Source organism: Venturia canescens, chromosome 1 (assembly GCF_019457755.1).
Source record: "Venturia canescens isolate UGA chromosome 1, ASM1945775v1, whole genome shotgun sequence".
NCBI classification, from domain to species: Eukaryota; Metazoa; Arthropoda; class Insecta; order Hymenoptera; family Ichneumonidae; genus Venturia; species Venturia canescens.
In genome coordinates this window covers 27837481-27855522 of record NC_057421.1, presented here as the reverse complement: position 1 = coordinate 27855522, position 18042 = coordinate 27837481, and the positions used below count along the sequence as shown (strand labels likewise).

The following is an 18042-nucleotide window of genomic DNA, read 5'->3' as shown; positions in this document are numbered from 1 at the left end:
ATGTTATCTCCATTTCCTGTCGTCCTCCCAATTCTGCATATTTGCATCTGTTAAAGTATAATTAAACGTTTCATAATTATTATATAATCCATAATAATAACATAATTATATAATCAAACGAGAACTTCGTGAAATTTGACAGACCTTTGAAATCTAATCATAACCTTCATATTTGACATGTTCTCTGCTACAACTCCAAAACTTCCGAGTGCTGAAACATGATTATTGTACCCTAAATTTTTGGTTTTAAGAACTCGTAAAAACTTTTAATACATGCAGTTAATTTTTACTACGTGCTTTTTCGAGGACCAAACGATCCTCGAATTTTAAATGGCTACTACATTGTTATTCGCATCGTCAAAAATTCGCTATGCGATACAAAACACAAAAACGGAATTCTCAACGCCAACGTGTTTCATCCCAATGTTCATCGTCGTATCGTCGAAAAATGGTATTTACTCTACAAAACTCTTATTTTTATTAATATCAAATTATACTTATTTATATAATAAAAGTGGACGTGTAGACTGCAAAATGAAAAAACATATTGATAGCTGGGATTTGGTATTCGGGGAGAACTTATAATTGATAGTTGATATCATTCTCGCATAAATGAATGTAGCCATAATTCGAGAAGTTCGTTCAAATTAAAGCTTGAAATTTTAATCGAAGCTACCGTTCGTCAACCACAAAATAGCAGTATGACGAATTACGATTAAAAACTTTCCATTAAGAAAAAGGACATAATATGACAGAAATATATTCAATCGAGCTCCGAAGTTCCTGTACACGCTTTTGAGAATAATAAATCTTTCAAGTACTATTATTGATGCGAGCGTGAAATTCTCTTGAGTCTTCAAATTATATCTTCCGCTTTTTACACCCGGTCGGAACGGACCTTTTTATCAGAATAGTATGATTGAGGGGTCACTAATGGCTCAAAGTTTTTTTCACCTTCCGAGTCGTTTTTTTTATGGGAATAGCGTTAATTGCTCGAAGTAGGCCATTGGAACTAACCTGGAATTTGTTGACCTCCGAAAGTATCACTAACTTTTGTGAACCATTTGCGAGCTTTCGACAATTGGGACTTTGCCAGTGTTGAGACTTGCTCGCTGCTATAGCGGCGAGAGCCCTGAGTTTTCGTGAATTGTTTTAATTCTCAAATAAATCGTAAGATTGGCATCCCATAAACTATTTCGGAAAAACGATTTTCTATACTTTTTTTCGAAGAAGCTTTTCCAGAGATTCGTTGAAAGTACAAATTTTTATTGGATCATTAGGAGAAAGTGGAAAAGGTCTTGAGTGCTTCTCGTTTCAAGTGCTTTCATTCAAATCACCGTTTTTTGCAGCTATACTGAAGCAAAAATATATCGAAAACATCGAAGGACGTGCAGCTCACGTTCAGTTGTGAATAAACTTTTTTTTGGTCACTAGAAGGGTTCGTTCAACACACTTTTCGGGTTTCGTGTATCAGTAAAACTTTTGACCTCCACCAATGTTACTTCGGTGAACCAAAATCCTGTGAATCTCAATGAAAATTTTGATTGAAAGCTCGTTCAAAAAAAGGTCCGAAAAAATTAATTCCTTTTTGGCACACAAGACAGTTTCATTTCTTACGATGCAATGCAAATTTCAGCGCCGTAATCGTTCCCCGTCTTTCACTCAGGATGATTGATCTTTTCAAATCTTTGTCTCAGTTTCGAAGTTTCTATTGAATGGAACATTCGAATACAATTATTGTTCGCAGAGGTCGTCAAAAACCCGTATAATGGAACTGAAAGTGCGACAAGAATGTGTACGCGAATAACTCGAGGCGTTGTTTCGGCCACTGGTTACACACGTGAGTATTCATTTGTCCGGACGAACTCGCACCCCTTTCTTTCTTTCTTTTCGACCCGGGCACACTCGCGCGAAGATTCTCCCACCGCGTTTCGTCGAACAACAAACACATCGAGAGATCTCTTTCCTCCTCTCTTTCTCTCTCTCCAAAACTTTTCCCTTCCAACTGCCACTTCTTTCCCTACCATCCCGTGCCCGCGGTAACGTCGCGTTCAAGCAGAGACTCGCAAGATCATTCTCTCCCTCGAGTAAAACGAAGTAAAAGCCGGGAACGTCCGCTTCAGTTTACAGAAAGCATCATGCGTTCGGTGAGTACGAAACTCATCCAATTTGCAACTTTTATTCTCGCTCCATGTACAATTATTTTAACATTTTCGGTGGTGGATTAAACTGTTGTGCCTCAAAGTGACAGTGCTCGTTTTTTTATTTCGAACGTTTATTTGAATGAGCCAACATTTTAAGGATACTTCCGAAGATGAACGAATTTTTCGCGATCGAAAACGAGTTTCTCTTCGTGTTAAAGTGATTTGTTTTTGTTCCATTTCGACTACGCGGCCAAAATGTTCACGAATATTCAATTGTTAATGAAAACTTCATAAAAATTCTTCGATTTCCTCCAAATATTTATTATTTTTTAGTATTTTGAATGAAACTTTTCACGGATCTTCGAATCCAACTGAATTCCGTGCCATCGTCACACGCTCTCGGCGTCTACCGAGCGACTAAATTCCATGAATTTCATGTCCCGGAGGTCACGTAATTCGTTCAAAAAAGTTTGATCGCAACGATTCGACGATTGCTGTCCCATGCAGACCGTATTCGAGCGATTTTTTCGTTCGCGTAAATTGGAAGAAAGTCGTGTTTCTTTCCGCAAGAATTTTCAAAGTCATCGAACGATAAGCGGGCCGAGTTGGAGAGTTTTCCTTCGGCAAGAGTTAACGCAAAAGTCGCCGATTGTGAGTCATATACTATATGAGAGTCGAGAGCTCCATTGCCTGCGGAGAGTTTCGCGGCGACAACTTTCTTCTCCCGTACGCATTATCCGAGCATGTCGAAGAGAAGATTCGCGACTTTGAGCCGTGAACGCGAAGAAGTTTAAAATTTTCGAACCGAATCGATACACAAGACGCTCCATAACTCACGGAGATGAAATATCACGCTTTCGTCAGTTTCGTCGACTAAAAATGGAAAGTAAAAATCATTGAAATATCATTCGGCTAATTAAATTAATCCAACTCGAGTTTCAACAATTCAAATTGTATTTTTAATGATTACACCAAGAACCGAGTTCATTCAATTTTTTTTTCATTCATTAAAAAATTGATGAATTATTGATTATAACAAAAACGATTTCGAACCTTTTTCGTGAGTCTTTTAGCAGCGGAATGAATGAATCGATTAGTGATGAGTTATTAATCGATGGTGTATTTCGAGCAGTGATTTGAATTCCTAAAATTGATCGTTGCCTTTTGTAAAACAGAGCAGGCTCGTTAAACTTTCTTAGCGATACAGAGCTGCGTCCGAAAGTGCGATTTCAATAAAAATCGAGATCAGGCCGTGGATTGTTCGAGTTTCCGGTGAGAGGCTTTCATATTGGAACAGAAAAATTTCAAAAGCACATCGACCAGCCGAATTCTCAACAATGAGGCAAATCAAAATTTATAGCCATCGACGCGTATGAGAGAAAATATTGTGGCGGATAATTATTGAAAGGAGCGACATTAGGCAAACTGTCGTTTTACCAGCTAAACGACCATTAATTCTATTCCTTCAGAATTAAAATCATCGGGGCGATTTCCGGTCATGAATTTTTAGAAAACCTCTCGGAAATGAGAGATCGAATTCCTTACAATAAGCAATCGCTTTCCAAGTTTCGAACCCATTCACTAATTAGCTTCGAATAGAAGTTATCGATGAATAAATTAGCCGCGTAAGACTACCAATTGATTCACTAATTGTACGAAACGGTTTGACTTTCTCACGACATTGATATGCAAATTATCGAGCATAACGCAATATTTTCTGAATCTCCAGGGAGTTCAATTTATTCTGAAAATCCTCGTTGCATTATGAAAAGGAAAAGAAAAAACGAGCTTCGTCGAATTTCGTCGATTTTTCGAGGAATGGTGGTCAAACGAGAACTGAAATCCAGTCTCGGTAAATCTCAATTTTCTTCCCAGCCAGTGGCGATCATCTGCGTAGAATGGATCGCAAAAAAGGGAAAATTTTGTCGAACAAGAAAATTTCAATCTCCATTGGCTCTCGGCTATCGTATCCTCAGGAATTGTTTATATTTACAACTCGATCGTGATACGGACCGATTAGAATTTCCATTTCGCGAATTCGCTCGGTTCCAACGATCTCGAAATTATTCCGCGAGAGTTCGGCACGCGACGAGCATTAATTTATATTTTCGTCGACCCAATTGGTATGTGGCGCGTCTGCGTATGCTGCATAACACGATGCGAGCTTATGTACATGCAATTTTGCCGTGAGCGCAATTAAGTATAATTGCGTTATTGGAATGGGCCGGGACGAATAGCGATTCCGACGCATCTTAACATTTATCGTTGTGAAAATGAAAACGGAATTAATAGACTCGAAACCTGGCAATCTGTGGCGCGAGACTTGATTTTCGATTGCAATTAATCCGTAAAAAGAAGCGAATCGGAGAGAAAATCCATTGAATCGTAAAAGTTCCAAGGGGAGAATAGCAGCGCGGCCGAGCTTCCTTTGACCGCGCCTACGTTAGTAAACAAAGTGAGGAACATGCTCGAAGATATTCCACGCGAGACCTCGCTCGAGGCCACTTTGACCCCTGTAAAAGTTTTATTCACCTTTGAACGCGTGTGGATAGACACAGACGCACGTACACACCCATTTCATCTCTCGGAGAAAGTAATTACGTGTTTCAACATGTGCATGGTACGTCCATTGAAGTGGGTACGACAGAAGACGCGTGAAACTATGAGCGATGTCACCGTGGACGTCGCTCCAAAGTTGCCGTTAGAATTAAGGGCTTTGTCCTGACGAGAATCATCGGTATTTTTCGAGGTCATCAGCCTCTAAGAAAATCTGAAATTTTGATCCGAAGATTCTTTACGATGATTAAAACGGTGGCGCCGGACGATCGTTGTCGGTTTGAGTAATGATCTCTGTGACGCCTCCGCTATCTCCCGATTGTAATGAACCGAGGGAAGCGACTTTCAACCTTCTTTGGAATCTTTTTTTTTGCATTTTTTCGCTGATTTTTGCTCCCGTTGGAGGCCCCATCGTACGCTAATTTTTTAAGTAATGACACTGGTGACGAGTCACCATTTTTTAACGAAACTTCGTTTTTGTCCAACTTTCTACGGCTTTTGCAAATTTTCACTTTGTCACGTATCTTTGCCGCTCGCGCCGCCATTTTGAAAAAATGAACTGCGATAAAAAAAACAGATTCAGATTTCCAATGGGGAAAAAATATGCTATATTTAGGGGGGGTTCTACTCTTCCCTCAATACACCTAACAGTGGAAGAACCGATTTTCAATGTACGGTGAAATATTCTCCCGTTAGTATACACGAAAAACGCGTGTTGGTGCAAAAGTACCTTGGTTAGCGGCTCTCGTACGCCGAAACTATTGACTTTACAAAAAAAATGGTTGATACATAATTTGTAGGAAATTTCCTCTACTTCATTTTGTTACATAACTATTTTTACCGCAAAATGAGTCGGAAAGGAGATATTGCTGAAAAACTGATTTCTTGCGCCGTTTTTTCGAAATGGCAACGCAAGCAGCAAGTACGCGAAAAGTGGAGGTCGAAATCGACGTCACCAATTTTCAAAACTCCCGGAAAACTTTCCAGGCAAACCCCTTTCAGAGGCCCGAATGACTGGACTGACCACTGTGAGGATAGCTCGTAAGTAGTTTCCAAAATTCACGAAACTAAAACAGCCTCAAAGTGCGAATAAATAGTCAACTGTGTATCGATGTGACTCGGCAAGACTCACGTTCGCCGCGACTGGATTTTTGCTCGTTAAAACTACTGCGGGAAAAATCTTTATTCGCCTTCAGTCGCGAAAGATTGAGCGCATTGATAAAATCGCACTCACACTCTCGCGTCACTCTCGCTTCGTGAAGTTCAATTTCTCGAACGCTTTTACTCTCTTTAAATAAGATTTTCAGTGAAATGCACTATATGACCCGAGATCCATGCATGTGTTCCAGTTAACTCGAGGCTTTTATAAACTGTGATTATTCATGTGTACAATGAGTGGATGCACCGGCGTACATCCTCGTTTTATTCAAAACTTCGAATCGAATTGATCACACACGAAGATCTCGCGTCTCGAGAGCTGCATGGAGAGTCCTGTGCACGGTCTCCCGGCTATATCGGAACGTTGCGCCATCGAAACTCTTCTTAGCCGATAAACCACGCCGGTTCGGCTTTCACCGAGCTCCCAGGCTCTCGGGTATACAATATAATGGCGTCTCTGGATGCGGTGCACACCTCGCACGTATGTGTACGCGTACGTACGTCCTCGCACAGCGGGGGATGCTCAAGTTGCATTCTCGGGCTTGCCTTGGATCGATGCGACGAGGATGCGTAGTTTTTGGATTCCTCGGGTGATCGGACGGAGGAAATTTCTCGGACGATTTCGTGTCGCGGAGAGCGAATAATTGCGGTTGGAATGAACGCTCCGCCATTGGTGTGATTTGCATTTTTTGTCGAATGTTTATTTATTTGCGTTTTCAATTCAAGTTAACGTAGATCATGACCGAATGATCGCATTTTATGGGTGTCTAAATGGGATCGATTTTTACTCCCTAATTAAAGTAATTATCACTTTAAATTAATGTCAAAGTTATTCATTCGAAATTGTAAATACGTTTTTTCAACTTATCTTTTGGCTAATGAAATTTCATTCGTCCCTGACGAAAATACTATAGTTTTTTTTATAAAAATCGCATTTGAGAGCGCAAAGGGTTAACACAAAGGATCAAGAAAAAAGTATTAATAAAAAGACAGAAGGCTATGACAGCGACGGGCCAAGCCAAGAAGAAACAAAATGCCGAGATAAGCAATTGTGAGGTTTTACGAGTGCTCATTACTAATTTCGTTCAATCGTCAACGTAATATTTCTTTATTACTGGTAAGACAATCGTCTTGAATTTTTTCCCAAACCTTCGTTATATACTTCATTGTTATCGTGTACGTCTTTCATAAACTTCGTACGAAGCGTTCATTCGTTATATGAAAAGATAAACGATTTTTCACGCATAGTTCCCATAACCATGTGTATTTTTCTTCATATTTAACGACGTTTATCTCAATAACCAATAAGACGAGCCCTTTAAAATTTGATACGCGTGTCAGTCGACTACACATTCAAACTCTGTGTAAATTTCAAGACTTTCTTAAGAAAATCGTTTCGTGCGTGACAGCAACTTCTAAATTTCTGTTCTGCCTAAAATAATCTGTTTTTACTACATCTAAAAGTGTCTTTGCTGAGAGGACTGAATTTGCATTAAAATCGTTCAGACTCCTCGAGTATACTTATATTTTGGTAATGAGAACGAAGGAATATTTAATGACACGAGATTTCATATGGATTTGGCTCGATTTGAATGCGAACGAAGAATCTCCTCCGATCATGATAATCCGGTTCGTTTTTATGGTTTTACTGCACGCTTTTACGATACTAAATTTGCATTATTCATCGCCAAGGACGCAGCAGCGATGCGTACGATAATCTAAGCGCTCGCGATGTGTTTTGAAATGCACTTTCACGCGGAAAAAGAAATGGAAACTGCGAGTGAAAAGTGAAAAGAATACGGTGCGAGAATAACAAGGGAAACGGGGTTAAACGACTGACGACGCGGACCTAGACTCGATAATCATTTATCTTCATTGAGACATTACTCGATTACGAAGTTGAAGATTTTTTAAATGAGATCCAGAGATCCACAATCACTACGTAAGATTGTGACAGTTCCTTTCGATTAATGGTTAATCGAATGAAATTTATTCACGAACTCGTCTCGATCTCTCGTAAGCGACGTCGGCCGCTTGAAGAGTCCGTTGAATAATCAAGTGCTTCCGTTACAGTCCACGTTGTTACTCGGTGAAAATGTGACTGACTTGGTAAATTCGGCGGCAAGATTTTCAACGGAAAAATAATCCATTTTTTCACGCTCCTTTAAAGAGACATGGTCGATGGCACCAGTAACAATGAAACAACCGCAATTATCTTTCCGAATAATAAAAAAAATGAGCTAATTCGTTTTCGTAACAGTTTTTTAAAAATTGCTTCCATTGCAACCATCGATCGGATCGTCGTGCGTTCCCTTACTTTTCCAAGATCTGAAATTTTCGAAGACAAAGAGAAAACCGATTGGATGAAGGGAAATGGCAGGAGGAACGTGGCCGGTATACAGCCCGTCGTTAGTTCGAGTCTCGGACTCGTTTCCGGCAAAAATCTGCATTGATCAGCTCGCCCATAAAAGGGATGCTCCTTAAGGAACAAATGGGACTTGACATCGTGGGAGAAGGAATGTTAAATGCGCAGGACATAAAACGCCGGATTAAAATCTAATCGATCCTCGTATCTTCGTCTACAGGCGCGTGTATATATATAATCTCCCGAAAAATGAGCCTCCAACTCCTGCGGAGCAAGTTCAACGCGTAACCCGTTAAGAAATCGAGTTTACCAACGTTATGCATTAATACAGGCGTTCATGTGTACGTGTAAATGTGTTTGTACACGCGTGAATACGTACCACATACAATTAGATGTGTCGGGAGATATTTTATGAATGGGAAAGTTGCGCCGAAATTAGCCGCGCTGGCACAACTTCATAACTGTATATACATACGCGAATGAGTGTGCAAACATCCATACAGATATTTTCGGCTTTCCAAGCTTTCGCGGGGCCCTCCCATTTCATTTCGAATCTCACTCTCTCTCTCTTTTCGATTTATGGATATACATTTATTTTTCTTTACTCTTACCTCTGGTGTGTGTACCTAGCTACACGAGTATGAGCACTTTGAGCGACTGTATATGGGTCATTCCGGGTCAAGCAGGGGGGAGACTTTTTCTATTGTGGAGATTTCTCGTTCGACATCCTCACGATAGAAATCGAGGACGATTTTTTCATGAAATTCATTCGAAAACTAGTCCCTTCGTCGATTAAATTGCAAGGAAAAATCTGCTGAAAACTAGCCTTTAAGGAAGTTCGCGCGAATTTAATGGAAACGGAAAATTCCAACTTTAGGAGTTGGAATTTGGAAGTGTGCTAGAAATATGCAGCGTATATTTATTCTCGGAATTATTATGGGATCTACCATCTAGTTTTTGAGAAAACAATTAACGAAAATCACATTATTTTAAGGGTTATACACAAGCTCTTGTGGCAGGCAGACTTCCTGTGCGACGATTCGGATTTCACGAAATAGAATCCTCCCAACTTTGAAGAGCCAAAAACGAGAATACGAAAATATAATGTTTTTAGATATCAATGATGTCTTGAGAAAGCCTCGTTACCGGTGAAAATCACTTGGGAATGGAAAAAGAAAAAGACTTACTTGAGGTTAGCGAGTAATGACGACACAAACGGTGGGAGGTTTGACAACACCAAGAGCCAGCTGGTTTAAAATATAGATGTGCATACGCATATAAATAGAAAATGGCTGTTGTCACATTTTCCTTGACGATTTTACTACGAAAGTGTTTTAAGGAAGTTGAGGCATTGGAATGAAAATGGTGGCATCGCTTTTAAACCGATTGCATCTTATAAAGTGAAGTGTAAATAAAAATCAGTTAAATTTTCAGACAGTTTAGGAGCGTCCTTGCTGAGAGAAATCAATAACAATTTGGGCCAAATAACATGTAATCTTATGGAAGTCGAGACACATTCAGTGATGTCTCCGTTAAAAATGATGCTAAAAATATGAAATTTTTTGGGCAACATGAGCAAGGCTCGCCGAATAATGTCAATTTTTTTCAGATTTATTAGGAGGTTTGCTGAGATTATATTAATAATAATCTGTTTCCCGTGCAGTTTTTTGAGGCTAGGATTGTCACCCTTCGTGTTTTGGATTGAGCTTTCACCAGTTTTTCGTCTTTTTTTTCCCAACTTTTCTTTAAAGTATAGGCAACATTGTCGAACTGTAAACTGACCTAACTTTTGAAAGGTACAGTTCATAACTGTTGGGTAAAAAAATGACTGTACAGCCTCAACTTCCTTAACCGTTATCATAATATTAAAAATTGACCAATCTCAACAAATAAGTTACACATAATTTTAATAATTGCGTGAATAAATTTCAATAGTTTCTTTGATGATGAAAAGAGGAAAAAAGTTCAGTAACTTTTTTCAATCACAAGTAACGCGTGATTCTTAATACGAAGCCTTGCAACAACTTCCGATTGCGAATCGAACGAATGAAATTTTTTCCTTCGTTTCGTTGGACTCCAACGCAGCAAACTTCACCCTCCCAATAAACAGGCTGCCCGTTTTCTCCCGTTTTACGACTGTCCTTTAAGTGCTTCCTTTAACAAAATCATTTCCATTCGCCACCGTAATTTTATGATCATCGTCCTATCGAAGTGCTTCGTTCAATCTTCGCTTCCGAGTCGTCGATGTCACACGAAACGGCCCGTGTATACGACACGGAGAGTCCGCATAATAACGAGAGAGAGAGAGAGAGAGAGAGAGAGAGAAGGACCGCCGAAAAGCAGAGAGCGAGTGATCTCTTAGCTCGGAGGTCCATTTAAAAAACACCGTGCGACGTGGACGTCGCGGGCAAGTTCACGGGAGCCAAGCTCCGAGGATCTTCTCCGTGAGCTCCGGGCGTCCTCTCGACATACTCTCCGCGCCCGAGTAGAGTGAAAGTCCCGTGTGATCGTTGCCTCTTCGTTTTTTCTTTCCCCGCACCGTCGATCGACCCTGATGTTGTACGTCGTACTTACACGTTTGTGTATGTACCTACGTACAATCGTACATTTGCGCGAATGTACATGCACGATGACGATTCCTTGACACGAAACGATGACTTTTTCTTATTTGCTCCTTTTGTGCTTGGCCTGCTCGCGCAGCGAGTTTTGCACCGAGCAGGAAGAAAACGAACTCACGAACGATCATTTTTTAAACTTTGCACTCCGATGCGGCATTATACCGGCGTGCTTATACTTACTGTCTTCCCAATGAGATCACTCATGTGGACAGATACAATGATAACAATATAACATAACTGAAACATGAATGCAGCGCGTAATGCATTATTATAATGGCGATGCTCATGCATCTCGTCAATTAATCACTCCTGCGATCTCTTCCCGGGTGCACATGAGCTTCGTCGTGGCTACCTCAGTCGATGATTTCGTATGTTTGTAGTATATACAAATGGATGGAGCGGCTGAACACAACGCCGGTAAGCACCATTGACCACACGCTTTAGCGATGACTCGCCGATAATCTCCGACGGTCTTTAGAGAGTGCAATTTGCCTGGGAAAACTCCGGGATGAACTTAACCCTTGAGTCTTGTTTAAAAAAACATGAATGTATGTGCTCGTGCGACTGAAGCTACCGAAGGCAACGATGCCAAGTGGTACGAAAAGTTTCAAATTTTTAATTTCATTCGAATTTCTTTATAGTTGATGCAAATATTTTTCAAGTTTTGAAGTTTTCTTTTATTTTTTTTTTTTTTCGTTAGAGTGCATCTTTGAAGAAAAAAAAACTTTCAAAACGCAGATTTTTATGATTTTAAGGGGTTTGGTTTCTATTATTCTCTTGCTTCTTTAAGGGGCCTAGCCTGATTAGACGGACAAAAAAAAGACTACTTTCACGAATTTTTTTGGCCGGTGTAAATATGGATACAAAAAATGTTAGGCCTAGGAAGTACACGAAAAAACTTTTATATTTGTTTTACTCAGTTTTCGTACAGAAAAATTGGCGAGAAGCTGGTCGAAAAAAGGGCGTGCGCTGTTGATGAAATCTCTGGAATGGAGGATCGGAGAAAAAAAATGGTTTTATATTCAATAGGCAAAAAAAAAATAAGAAAAAGCACGTTTCTTTCATCGTTTTTTGCAAAAAAAAATAGTTCCACTAAAAATTTCAAAATTCGTATGACACGCGCTACAGCTACGGTAATAAAGAAGATGTGGTAACATTTTGGTAAGGATCGGTTGAACAGTTTCGGAGATTTGATCAACGAGCCGTCGAAAAACGTAATTTTGAGAAAAACGCGTTCGAACAACCGCGCTGGGCGGTGCGTGTCAGCGCTCTCGCAGGACAGCCAAGTAAACGTTGCTCAAAAATACACTTGCGGACTGCTCAGATCTTTATAAAATTTTAGTATGATACTTTTGAATATGAAAACTTTCGAAAAATGCAATAAAAAAATCGATTTTTTGAAAATTCTAATTAGGGTGTGACCCCTTAACGAGATGGTTGAATATTCGGTGAAGCTCGCTCTTCAGCGATCGAGAGAGTTTTTTTGCGTCTCCTAACCTTTGTCTGTACGCCGCAAGGATATAAAACGCCTCGTTAAATCATATTTCCATGCTATTTATGTGCCAGCGCTGCGCTTTATCCTAATCTTATAGCATCACACGTATTAGTTACGTGCAGTTGAGAAAGCTTAGGCTCTCACGGGCTTTTTTGCTTTGTTATCGATCGTGCGTACTGTAACGAGCCACTCTCTTAATTAAGCGCTTAAAGAATAATCTCCTGGTGCTATAGTCACGTCGCGCGAATAGTAGCCTCGGAAAAAATTGTTTTCGATCAAAATTACTCTGAGGCCGATTATAAATATTATTTTATCAAAAAAATATGCGACCGTCGAACAGTAAAAAAGACCTGCGTCATAGGAACAAAAAATACATTGATGATGAATCGACACAAATTTCCTGCCAGTTTTTCACGAAATATGCACCTTTGTGATCAACATTCCAATCACATTTCTCGTTCGGGATCTCAAATTATTCATCGTCCTCTGTCAAATTTGCGACCGTATTTTCGAGACAAAATCGAAATTATTCGTTCTCGAAGGAATCAATGTCTTCCTCATCGAAAAATACGATCCGTAAATAGTTGCTCCGATCAGTGCTCGAATAAATTTGTATTTCTGAATATTTATGCATTGACAGTAATCAAAGTGTTGATAAACTCCGTCCCAAGCACGATCCTACAATGAGGTCGAAATTCTGACAGGGAATCGTGCCATTCGATGCTCGTTTATTCAACGATAAGTTTACTACAATTGAGTACACGGAGAAAATTAAATTTGAAAAATTACCGTCCAGTAACGACAGTGCAGTGACGAGCTACAATTCATGATATTATGATGGCGAAAAAATTGAATTTTCCTATACATTAAATAATATTCATTCTTTAAAGTAGCAACTTTTACCAAAGTATGTCTAAAAGAAATGTCCGGATAAAGACGCCGTACTTTTGAAGATTATTTCAATATTTATTTCGCAAATATTACATATTATGCCAGGATGCGGTGATAATAGGAACGTGGCAGGGGTATGTCGTCGCTATGTCGGCCTATTTCCCCATTCTTTTTATATTCTCAGCCCTTTGTTGAAGCGATGCACCGTAAATTCACTAAAAGTTTTGCAATATTTACTATAATAAAACTGAAAATTCCGAAAAATATTAAAAATTTTAGAGTACGTTACAGGAATTAATTTTTTTTTCGTTAACTTGTATCTGCAGTGAAACGCATCTAGTAAATTTGACAGTGAATTTCATGTTGAATATTACCGTTTAATTCTCTCTGCGTGGTATTAAATTTCGTAGAGGAAAACAAACAGAGGAAAATAACAAGTTTTTTTAAAACTCGAGCCCACCCAATTTTTTGCTCTCGACGTTTAGAGCCCCGATACGAAGTTGATATTCTCTGAATAATATATTCATATGGAAAGATTCCGAAAATCCAATCGTCTTATATGGGCGAAGTACGGAAAAAAACGGCAGTTAATTATTCACAACTTTCAGATTTATTTCTCTGGATATTCGCTCTTGAAATGCTGTCCATGGTGAAGTTTTATTTCATATGATTTTTTTACGTTTCGCAAGGATCCGTAAACTGTACTTTTTGCGGGCTCGATTTCAATATTTTCTCGAACTGAAACGCAATTCGAGTTTATTTTACCGAGTTACAATTAAACGTAATATTTTTTCTGTCTACTACGAAGCCCTATTTCTCTTAGGTCTTGCCTCGAGACCTGAAATCCTTAAATTAAGCGAAAAAAGAATTGCAGTAATATCGGGGAGTAAAAATTCGGCTGTTTTCACTTTTTTCTCATCACGTAATGAAATTTATGTGCTAATAAAGAAACGATCGAGAGTTCCATTCGACACCCGTGGATATTTGCATTTCGAATCTCCGGAGTTACGTAAACCGGTGATTTTTGACAGTCGATTTCAATCTCGAAATAGTTCGCAAACGATTGGAACGATTTTACAGAAAAGTAAGGAAAAAGATTTGCTATTGCATGCGATCGACGATGAAAGCAAACGAGGAAAGGAATTTGATGGTCAGTGGCGTGGATAATTCGGTCGATGAACCGAGTTCACGTGCACTTAATGCACGCGAGCGTCTCATCTTTCTCACCGTGTCAAGAGGGCGCGAGTCGTGGATGCGTGGGCCGAAATATTTCATTTTTTTTATTTCTCTTTCAAGTGAAACCCGAAAAAAACACTCGCCTTGTTGGTGAAGAAGGAACGCATTTTTCTTATGAAGATTATGGAAGGAGACAGGAATCTTTAATCTTTTAAAAAATATTCAAAACCGAGGATCATCATTAGGATAAAGTTATAGCTCAACTTTAATATGAAACTCAGCTAATAAATATTTGTCTCAATGACCATCGATAGACAATTTTTCAAACGATTTTACACACGCTTCATTCTCGTGAAAGAAAAAAACGAATGAATGCAGTTGATGCGATACGATCCGGAGTTTTCTGACCCGTCAATTTAAAGGAAAATAATAAATCCATCATTTTTGTTTTTTTTTTTTTTGGTAGTTTAGAAAGTTCTGAGAACAGGTTCACCGCTGGCCTGAGGCGTGTCGCATAATTGCAGCTCAGAATTTTGTTCTCTCAAGGCCTGTACCGGATTAACTCGAATGAAAAAAAGTACTTTGGATATTTTCCTCCCATTTGAATGTCCCAATATTGTGAGATGCGGTGCGGGACGAATGGAGCAAATTTTCATCGCGCTTGCATTCGAGCCTGCCACAGTTTTTCATGTGAACTGAAAAACCCTTTTTCTTCAATGATATTTCGGCTTGCACGACTGTAATACGTGCTTCGTAAAAATTTCTACGAGTTCCAATCAGTTCAAATCAACAATCGAAGCTACGTCGACACAATTCGTTAATTCGAATGCCTTTCCATGGCTGTGCTTCCGGTTTACTTTTCCCCTCACCAACAAACGTAAATTCCAATCTTTTTTTTCGTTCCACATGATAAATTAATTGTTACAGCCACTCGTGCGTTTATTATATTTAGCTGCGAAATGAATAAATAGTAACTGGTCGTTATTAACTTTCTGAAAAGACGGCGAGGTTAAGCACGAAATGAGACGAAAATTAGAGAGGGGACACGAGGATGATCGAGGTAATAAGTTTTCCTCGCTTAATCGTCATGACTCTTAATCTTATAGCGGTGATCATCGTAGTCATACTAAGTGATGACTATACCGAGGCGGCACTTTTGAGCCTCGGTACTACACTCGAGGAAGAATACCGAAACTATCGAGACGTGAAACTCTTGCCTGTTTCATTCGTGACATCGATCCCAGTGATAAAACTCTTGATGTTGAGTATTAAATACATGAGTTTTGAGATATTGCTCACCACTAAGTATGGGAGTCGCCGAAATATGCAAAGTATCCAACGTTTTTGTAATTCTTTCATTTTACTACTCATTCGTCTCTATTATTATCGTTAGCAAACGTCAATATAAAAAAAGCAACAAGTTTCTGGATTTTTAATAGCCTCCCATCGATCACAGAGATAAATGATCGAGGACACGACTCTTTTTGTTTTTTTTTATTTTTTATCTATTGATTTTTTAAAGCCACAATTTAGGTATTTTTCATGCTAATGAATGCTCGCGATATTCAAAATCCGGCAGAAAGACAAAAATTGAAAATTGATCGTAGTGGCACTGAGGCAAATATATTTATTTGATTATTTTCAATGGTCATAAACCGATCGAGCTTTCCTGAGCTTAAAAAAAACTCGATTCCTCAGCACTGAATAAAAACCGTTCGATCAGCACGAGCGTTGCTATATATTGGTAACTGCATGGATGAGTATCGGCAGGATAAAATTCTTCTCATGTCTAGAAATCGTGAGGCTGCTCACGAAGATTAAATCCTCTTGAGATTGATACCTGTGCAACTGATTTATCGGGTTATGAGAGCCACATAAATTTTTACTGTCATCATCAACATCATTATTGTTCACGAGCTTGCCACGAGCTAATCCCACTCTTCATTCGCTCGGCTTAATCCTTTAGCGATCAACATACTTGAAGCTACGAGCTCGACGACTTTGCGAATGAAGAATTCAGTGGGCATTTAAACTGCTCTATTAGCAGCTGTGGAGAAAAAAATTACCCGCAAATTGTTTTATCTCATTATAGCTTCATTATACAACTTTTCATTGAAGCAACCTTCCAAGGATATCGTCATCGGACGAATCGACTAATATTTTCATCATAAATAATTCAATTTTAATCGGTTTAATTTAATGATAACTGCGTATTAGAAATTTTTCAATTCTCGATTCAAAGCCCACTTGGAAATTATTATACAAAATTCAGTACTTTTTGATGTTTCCACACGAATGTGCTCTTAAGGGGGGAAACCACATTAGGAGGCTTTTTGACAGTGATTTTTTGAAATTTTTTTCGGGCGGGAAGAATTAATTAGAATTTAATCGAATTTCGGCATCATTTCACTCATATTTCGAACAGTTTTTGTGCATTTTTTTGAACAATTTCAGCCACAAATAACCAAGTTACGCTGTGATGTCCGCTGAAGGTTGCAAGCAGTGTAGCCATTCCGATTTTCATCTGAAATCAAAAAGTTTTTGATTTTACATTAATAACTTATTTTCGAGGAATATGAACCTCGATGCAGGTAAAAATAATGAAAATTACAAATTTTACAGCCGTTGGAACAGCTTGTTTCGGTTTTCACGATTTTTTTCTCTAATTATGCAAAGAATATCCTTAAAATCGTGACAAACATCTCACAAGTTGGTTCATATAATTCCTAATTTTATAAAGAATCATACTATCAATTTTCATAATTATCGATTTTCTAGTTTTTGAGTTAGACTGCCCGCAAATGCGAAAAAAGTCATTTCGAGACAAACGCGTTTGAAAAATGAATTCTCGGAAACTAGAATTTCAAGCAAGTCAGAAATAATGTAAAATGCTTACCAATTAATCTGCGATTTCAGCACCATAAGTAATCCTTCTTCCCCCTCATAGGCTTCGTTTTGCGCAAAACTACCTCGGGTAGTGCTCCGCCCTACTGCGCTCGAGCATGTGCACTCGGTTTTATGCCCAATAAAACCTAAACGAATGCGAATTTCGCTTTGAAATAAATTTTGACAGCGTATTTCTGGCTGGTTAAGCTGACGATTTGTGCAATAACAAAAATCGGATTTTTTGAACCTCTCAATGTGGTTTCCCTCCTCAATTGAAATAAAAACGAAAAATATTTTACATCAGTTTTTGAATTATTTCATCGACATACCGATTAAAATGTTCAAAGTTCTATAAAAATCTTTGAAAAAGCCGTCAGAAAGGTCGAATGTAAGAGGTTTTGATGAATTCACCTCGAGGTCGAAACCTCGAGAATTCAGGATGTTGACAAAATTATTAAAGAATGACGATTCCATTGAATTATTCGATGAATCGAGGGTCGCCGGGAGTGAAGAAGACGAGGAATTACGACCGATAGAAATGAGTTTGCGCGCGGTTTTCTTTATTGAAGACAATCGGCTATTGAGAAGTGGTGGGAGGGCCAATGTCTGTACCGCTTTCTACAGGCAGGAGAGAAAGAGTGATGAAAAAGGCCCGTGGATAATCGTGGGCGCTTGAAGAATCATCTTCGCGTCGTACTTCACTCCGGTAGAAGCATAAACGTGTATAAGATTCCGTGTTGGCTACTGGCAGGT

At 39.0% G+C, this 18042-nt stretch overlaps 2 protein-coding genes across 4 annotated transcripts in view; one reads left to right on the top strand and one right to left on the bottom strand.

The window, feature by feature from the left end:
• The first annotated feature begins 151 nt into the window (after positions 1-151).
• Positions 152-18042, top strand: part of LOC122416492 (putative uncharacterized protein DDB_G0291608) — a 27752-nt gene continuing 9861 nt past the window's right edge. Inside the window, exon 1 of one of the 3 annotated variants that reach the window (XM_043429539.1) lies at positions 152-451. In XM_043429539.1, coding sequence (XP_043285474.1) covers positions 371-451 — 81 coding nt within the window. In that variant the 5' untranslated portion in view covers positions 152-370. Of the gene's footprint in view, positions 452-1511; positions 1841-1983; positions 2148-18042 lie in introns of those variants that run through there. The other 2 variants (XR_006262134.1, XM_043429620.1) reach the window with 2 other exon arrangements.
• Positions 16563-18042, bottom strand: part of LOC122417116 (mast cell protease 8-like) — a 23306-nt gene continuing 21826 nt past the window's right edge. Inside the window, exons 4-5 of the mRNA XM_043430420.1 lie at positions 17300-17435; positions 16563-16927 (exon numbers count right to left, since the gene is read on the bottom strand). Coding sequence (XP_043286355.1) covers positions 17391-17435 — 45 coding nt within the window. The 3' untranslated portion in view covers positions 16563-16927; positions 17300-17390. The remainder of the gene's footprint in view (positions 16928-17299; positions 17436-18042) is intronic.